The sequence below is a fragment of the Lithobates pipiens genome, unplaced genomic scaffold (assembly GCF_037356315.1).
Source record: "Lithobates pipiens isolate NorthernLeopardFrog02 unplaced genomic scaffold, aLitPip1_a1.2 Scaffold_16, whole genome shotgun sequence".
NCBI classification, from domain to species: domain Eukaryota; kingdom Metazoa; phylum Chordata; class Amphibia; order Anura; family Ranidae; genus Lithobates; species Lithobates pipiens.
This window is the reverse complement of record NW_027507748.1, coordinates 590589715-590597800: the sequence shown is the minus strand read 5'-3', so window position 1 is coordinate 590597800 and position 8086 is coordinate 590589715. Positions and strand designations below refer to the sequence as shown.

The following is an 8086-nucleotide window of genomic DNA, read 5'->3' as shown; positions in this document are numbered from 1 at the left end:
TACAAAAAGGGCTTTTGCTGTACACTGAGCTTACGTTTATCAAATGAAAGTGTAATTCCCCACTACTACTATACTATATATTCTTAGGGCTTCCTAAAAAAAAGGTTTGGAAATCTTTAAAAGCAAAAAAAAAAGCAATTGAAACACATCAGATTTGAAATCCACATGCAGTTTATTGAAGATATAAAGAAATGACAAGAAATGCAAGCCTGGTATTGGATAATCCAGTAATGCATTATAAAGGATTTTATATACAACAAACACCCAGAAGTGATACCATCCATTACTTCACAAAACAAAGAAAAGCAGGTATGTATAGGACTGGCTACAGCCAACAACTAGTGTAGACGTTTCACTTATTACAGGGAAACATTCAAGTGCAGTTACATTCTTACAGTACATTCTTACTTATTCTGCTTGGTGTGTGCTGTAGTTTTTGTTAATTAACCCATCAATGAGAACTATGCAACTGGATATACAAAGTAACATTTTGAGCCATTATATAACCATTTTTTTACCAGCACTTGTGCAATATGAGGGCCATCCTACTAGATTGTACTAAATGGGTTGTTTAAGAATGGTCCTTCTGTTAAGTTTGTTAATAATCTTATTGCAATTAGCCAATCAAAATCTTTCTGCATATAACCAGTTTATGGGTTGCTGTGATGGGGAAGCATAGATTGTAATTTAAACAATCAGCCGTATCCTGAAAAACATAAAAGGACAGGACAAGCCTGATACAACTGAAGATGACTATGGAAGCTCCTCTCATTTGAGCAGACTGACAACGGTATAGTAAAGTTTGGCTTGGAAGGGTGGAAACTAGTGCTATGACAGCAGGGCATCTTAAAAAGATTTCTTGGCTGGGCCTGATGTTGTTTTTGACACAGCCACTGAGGATCTTGAAGTAGATGATTTGCTGTAACTGCCGCTTGCTTGGCCACCACCACTGCTGTATCCTCCTCCAACACCATATCCACTTCCTCCTCCAACACCATATCCACTGCCTCCTCCTCCAACACCATATCCACTGCCTCCTCCGCCAACACCATATCCACTGCCTCCTCCGCCAACACCATATCCACTGCCTCCTCCGCCAACACCATATCCACTGCCTCCTCCGCCAACACCATATCCAGCTCCTCCGCCAGCACCATATCCAGCTCCTCCGCCAGCACCATATCCAGCTCCTCCGCCAGAACCATATCCAGCTCCTCCGCCAGACATACTTGAGGAACCTCCACCAACCACAGCTGGAAAGAAAAATGAAAATTTTGTGTTCTCTTGCTTTAGATAACAGAGCAAGAATAGCCATAGTCAGAGAACCAATCTATACTTACAAACGCTCACATTGTTCTGTACATGTCCAGACATTCTGCAAAGGCAAACCAATGTTTTATTGCAAATTATTAGGCTGAAATGGGTATCTTATCCATTGTAAAATGCATTGTCAATGTAATTCTCACTCATGCTTATTCTCCATTAACCCTTCCCTTTTTGAGGCAAATAATTTATTTTTGGGTTTGTTACCAGCTAGTCTTATTAGTCCCTTTTGGAATGTTGCAATTAGATCTTCTTGTTGGTATTTCGGTTTCTCAGGCCTCAGTAGTCTGTTGGCTTGTGAACAAAGACCTCCAGAGTTACTGAGAGCCATAAGAATGTGTTAAATGGTTTAACATCTTAGCATGCACCAAATCGGAAAAAAAATTTTTAGGTGACCTACGTCTTTATGCATCTAATCTAATATGTCTTTGATTTCCATCTACAATTAATAAAATTTTTGTAAATGTAAGACACTTCATTCATCATTCTAGTCAATGTGTAGTCAAGTTTTCACTATGGGGTGAAATTTTACTGCGTCTGTTGTTAAAAATAGGATACTCTTTATTTCATTACACATTTCTGATATCTATTCTGCTAAGATTTGCTAACCCTCACAATACAATAGCTTGGGGGCATGGGCTAGATCATTATATAACATCATCAGTGGCAGGCATGGTATCAATATGACTATGATTAAAACAGTTAGAGTTAAAAGGAAACAGACATAAGCTGTACATAAACCTTAGTGGACTAATATAAAAATACATTCAATGTAGACTTTCAACCACCCTAGAGGCAATAAAGCAAATATATATAGATTTTTTTATCCTATGGCTTTTTCAGCGCAATTACTATTTCATAAAATGTCAGTTATTTTTTACTATGAAGACATGAGATACTACTTTTTAATGGCCATAACCTTTCTCATCCTGTTGTATGGCTCAAAACATCAGGTCTAACCCTAAGAAACTGCCTGCTTACAACACCTGTGAGTCTCCTGCTAGCTGTACGAAGCACATATGAGTTAAAGTAATTATCCTGCTGCTCACAGTATTTGATAGTCCTATGGGAAACCTGTACCTGCTCTTTACATTTTAGGTAGATCCTCTTGAACTCACCTGTCCTCTTCTCCTTCCAGCAGGAGTCTGTATGTGGAAATTTCCACATCAAGGGAAATCTTGACATTTAGTAGCTCTTGGTAGTCACGTACTTGACGGGCTAGGTCTTCTTTGGCTTTCTGCATAGCCGCCTCAAGGTCAGTCAACTTCTTCTGGGCATCCTTCAGTGTGGCTTCTCCACGTTGCTCTGCCTCAGAAATGGAGGTCTGAAGAGCTGTAATCTGCAGAATATTACTGTCATTTTAGTGTCTTAGTTTAGACTGAATGATCTTTATTTTGTTTAATTTGAATACAATTTTTGGCTCTTTTTGCAACACAGTTTATAAAATGTTGTATAATGAGACTTAAGCCTTGCAAAGAAAATAATACAAATCAACAAGATACCTGTTTTTTGACATTCTCAATCTCGGATTTCAGCTTCTGGATCATACGGTTCATTTCTGCAATCTCACTCTTGGTGCTCTTCAGGTTGTCTCCCTGTTTTCCAGCTGTAGCCTGTAGTTGCTGATACTATAATGAAGAAAAACAGCTCCAAGATTACTAGTGTTAAAAATTTTACAAATATAAAAGTCAAGTTTTAAATGAAAAGAATAATGAAGAATGAGCTAAGGGGTTTGCGAGTAAAATATTACAATAAGCATCTGTGGGGCCTGTAGATGCAAATTCCTGGTTCCCTACATTTGCCATGCTTTATTACATGCATACCTACATCTACATACCTATCTGTCTACATGTTAGCCTAAAATTTAGAAATTCAAATATTACATATATATATATATATATATATATATATATATATATATATATATATATAGTTCCAGGCAATAGCTTCTAATAACAATAATAGTAAAGGTGTATATGATCATCAATTTACATTTTATACATAACAATCTTTCTTAATTAATATTTCATAACTGGTTTCCTAAGTCTGAACTTGCATTGGCAAGTTATCCACACAGGCTAAGGGGTGTGGTCTAATTACCTGTTGTGAGTTTCAGTGTATGTGCAGAAGTAGATAAAATTAACTAACTTACTTTAAGTGCAAGTAAGCCTTGTGTTTCAGCTTTGCTTCTCTCTGCAACGGCTTCATATTGTTTCTTTACGTCTCTCAGTATTCCATCAAGAGACAGGTCCCTGTTATTGTCCATAGATAGAACGACAGAGGTGTCACCTGCTCCTCCTTGCGCACTTTGAAGCTCCTGTAAATTACAAACACAAAACATGGATCAAATTAGATAAATCCAGAGACAAATCTTTATCTTCCTTACTTTGTGAGATTTCCTCTTTCTGTTGTATCTCTGAGACAGAAAGTGAAGGGGAATTTCCCCAATGGTACACAGATAGCAAAAATAAACAGAGATTTGACCTTTTTCCCCTCAATAGAAAGCAAACAAAACATTTTTGGCTATACATTTGCTTTAAGCATGTTTAAATATAAAGTAAGCATTCTTACTGCATCATATAGCATCCTCAAGAAGTTCAACTCCTCTGTGCTCAAGTCAACCTTGACTTCCAAATCTGTTTTGATCATGAATGCAGCATCCACATCCTGAAAAAGAACACAAAAATGTTTCACTTTGCATGGCAGATTCACACCACAGACACACTGGGTTCATGTAGAGCATAGATTTTCCTAATCTATATCTGGAGCATAAACATAGCTAAAATGTATCTAAATCTAACTGGGGAACTTATAGAACTGGTCTCAGCTCACCAAGAATGCTGATTTTAGTGGGGTATATTGTGATATTGCGTATATAAGTGGGAGTTCTTTCCTTTTTTTATCTTGGATAACATTACTTTGTAATCAGTAGGATGTTAGTTAGCAAATATATTTTACCTTTTTAAGCACCACAAATTCATTTTCTGCTGCTGTACGCTTATTAATTTCATCTTCATATCTGCATAGACAAAATACGTTGACAGTCTAAAAAAATCCTCTATCTTCCTTATTATAATATACATTTTTAAGCATTACATCTAGAAATATGGACCAACAAATGACAGGGCATACATACTTTTTCTTGTAGTCTTCTACCATTTCTTGCATATTCTTTTGTTCATTCTCCAGACGGCCTTTATCACTTAATATACTTTCAAGCTGCCTAGTAAGAAGGCTTATGAAAGCCTCAAAAATTGGTTCTAAGCTAGGCTTTTTTGAGCCACCCTTGTGCCCTTGCTCTTGTAAAAGTTCCCATTTTGTCGCTAGTACTGTGTTTTGCTGTTCCAGGAACCTAACCTGTAACCATAAAGGACAGTACTGTTAGTTTCCTGTGCCCAAGCCCACTAAGATTAACAAAAGATCAATTCAAATTAGGAAATAATACATTAAAACAACTCTTACCTTGTCAATGAAACTTGCAAATTTGTTGTTCAAAGTTTTGATCTGTTCCCTTTCCTCAGTTTTCACTTTTTGAATATTTGGATCTACTTCAACATTAAGTGGTTTCAAAAGGCTTTGATTTATGCTCACTTCCTGGATGCCCCCAGGAGGACACACAGGGAAGCCGGGGCCTCCTCCTTGTCCTCCTGCACCTCCACCAAACATCCCTGAACCTCCACCAAAGCCTCCTGCGCCACCGCCAAACCCTCCTGCACCACCGCCAAATCCTCCTGCACCACTGCCATGTCCTCCTCCACCAACGCCATGTCCTCCTGCACCACCGCCATATCCTCCTGCACCACCGCCATATCCTCCTGCACCACCGCCATATCCTCCTGCACCACCGCCGTATCCTCCTGCACCACCGCCATATCCTCCAGCACCACCACCAAATGCTCCTCCACCATAGCTTGACCCAACACGAACAGATGAAGCGACTGCAGTTTTCCTTCTTCCACCAAGATTATAGAGACTTTGTGATGATGCACCTACAGAATAAGAGCCACCTGATCTTCCTCCACCAAGTGAACAGACACTAAAGCCCCTACTGCCTCCACCACCACCACTTTGCTTTTGCCTAAAGTTGTTCATAATGGCGTTTAAAAAGATTAAGTTTGAAGGAAACAAAAGAAACAGATAAGACGAAGGAGACGTGGCCCCTTTGCACTGAGAGACCAAAGCATCCCTTTTTATCTGTTTGAAAAAGTTGGGCTTGGTTGCATAGGTGTCTGGAGGCCAGCTTAATGCAATAGTGGGTTTGGCAAAGCTGGCAGCCACCCATCAATCTGTTAAACTGATCACACCTATGGGAAATATTGTTTCGTTTGCAATCCTCAGTTTATTAAATCTACATCAGTGTACCTGCTTGAGATGTTAATAGATCAAGAGTTACAGTGTATAAATTAAATTGTGTCCTTTATTTTTCCACTGTATTTTAATAAAAAGATAAACCTTTGGTGATTTCTTACAAATATTATGCTGTATTCATTTTTGATGTGTAATCTTAAAATACAGGAGAAATAATAGTTAATATATGTTTGTATTAAGTATACATATGGGCTTGTGATTTTTAGTTGATAAAACTGATTGTTGTAGTGTATTTATGCAATAATAGGCATAAAATAATTTTGCCTTTTTAAAATTAATTTATTTTGTCTAAGAATTTAATTAAATTAGAAATGAATGATGTTATCAGTACACAATACTTGACAAAATGAGTTCTATTAGTTTTACATACTTTACAAATATTGGTGATGTAAATGAATATTCTGCTTTGGAAATTAATTTAACAACACACTTTCACTTAGCCCATGCAGAGTATCTTAAAAGCCCACATCCTCCCACCCATTTATGATAACCTTCCCTGCCATTTCCTTGTTGGACCCGCGAGTCAAATCCTGTAAACAATCCTGTTGGATGACATCGGTCCCATCACAGGGTTGATTTCATTATCCCCATAATGATGTTTGGGCCAGGCAAATGGCAGCTCAGACCTGAGCAGTACATCATGGGAGGCCACTTTCCTCCCCTTGACCCCCCCCCCCCCATCCCCATACCTGGAGGCACTGGTTGTTTGCAAGTCTCCAATAGAGAAAAAGAGTGGTGGGGGATCACTACAAATGAGAATATAAGTAAATTGGTAGGATGGGCTGATAAGAGACTTTACCACTTTTTCCTTAGTTGTCAAGGTGAAAGAGTCTCTTTAAATGATAATATCATAGTGAAAATATAAATAGGCTTTTTTTGACAACTTGAGGACTAGAACATTGTTTAAATGGGTTAACACCACTGTGACAATAAAATGAACAAAACTAAATTTTAATTCTTGCCACTACTGTGTGCACCATTGAAACACAAGGTAAAGTATTTCATTATTTAAAATAAACAAGGCTCTGTATTAAGGAACTTATCAATAAAAATGTGTTGATGTGAAAAGATAATATAGTGCTCATTTGAGCCATCAGTCAGGAAGCAATGACCGGCTACCCAAATGAACTCTATTTTATCCTTTCAGGAATTGTTGTCCAGTAACCTATATTACTGTTAGCATCAAAGCCTAACAAAACAGATTTTGAAAGTTTGATGTTGAAAGTTAAACCTTTTTTTTTTTTTTCATTTTGGAAAAACAGAACCAGGTTTTCATTGCTGACCGTACTCTGCCTATCTGTCTTGGTGATCATTGTCACTGGGAGAGAAAGTAAATGTAACTACTGTCATAGTAACAGAAATGGAAGAGAGATCTTTCAGTGATGACACCTGTCCCAGGGGCAACTGTCTAGATTTTCTCTCCCTTCCTGTCTTGTTCTGGCCTACTTCATAATCTGTACAATGCAGAGAGAGTAAGGGCATGTAACTCCTGTGCATATACACTGTTACGTCACCAGTGGATGTCCACTGAAGACAGAAAAAGGTAAGTAGAAGCTAACAGCTGTGGTGATAAATTGATGGGGACTACGGACCTTGCATCACTGTTTACTAAAGGGTGACCGGCTGTCCCCAGTTTTAGGGGAGAGTCCTTGATTTTATGTGCCCCCACGTTTGTCCATGGTTAAAAGAATGTGTCCCTGATTTCTGTCCAGCTTTACTATGATTGGCTTGATGCAGGAGGAGAGAGGGATGGAATGTTTCTGTCCCCAGCTGTGTCCAGGGTTGTTGATGATATCACATTACGGTATCACGTGGTATGCCTGTTCCCTCCCCTCCTGGCTTGTGAAGACTTTTTTTGTTGGAGGTAAGGATATGGATTATTTGTTGCCTTACTCTTCTTTGTGATGGTGTCATGCAAGGCACATCTGGGCCTAGAGATGGTAATTAAACACAACACTAGGGTACAGGGCCAACACAAGGGGTTGGGTGAGCTTCCAGGCGGAGCAGCTTCCCAATGCACAGTGTTTTAGTGTGGAGGATGGGGTCAGTAAATCAGTAGCAGTAGACACCAATGGCGCTACCACCGACTCTCCAGCAAATGGTGGACTGTGGATACAGTGCCATGCCAAGATCCGTTGAGTACATTTTAGGGAAGGGAGAATTTGTGCTGGAGGTTTTTTTTATCATGGGGAGGTGGTGGATTGTATTGAGAGGAGGGAGGAATTTTGTGCTTTACTTACTTTTGGCTTCCACAGTGTGATAAGCAATCTTGATCCAGAGAAAAGTAGGTGTAGTTTTTTATTTTCAAATATGATTTTATAAAAAAAAAAAATCAGGAATGAATTGCATATACACACTGTAGCAGTGTTTATAGAATGGGAGATAATAGTCTCCT

The 8086-nt window shown here is 38.6% G+C and overlaps 1 protein-coding gene across 1 annotated transcript; it reads right to left on the bottom strand.

Annotated features, from left to right (window-relative positions):
* Positions 1–209: 209 nt before the first annotated feature.
* LOC143983808 (keratin, type II cytoskeletal cochleal-like) lies at positions 210–5471 on the bottom strand. The gene is made up of 9 exons (XM_077483906.1): positions 4786–5471; positions 4460–4680; positions 4282–4342; positions 3895–3990; positions 3476–3640; positions 2826–2951; positions 2442–2662; positions 1341–1375; positions 210–1253 (listed from the first exon to the last, which is right to left on the bottom strand). The coding sequence occupies exons 1-9, from the start codon at positions 5413–5415 to the stop codon at positions 847–849; spliced, it is 1962 nt and encodes a 653-aa protein (XP_077340032.1). The 5' UTR covers positions 5416–5471; the 3' UTR covers positions 210–846.
* Positions 5472–8086: the final 2615 nt, after the last annotated feature.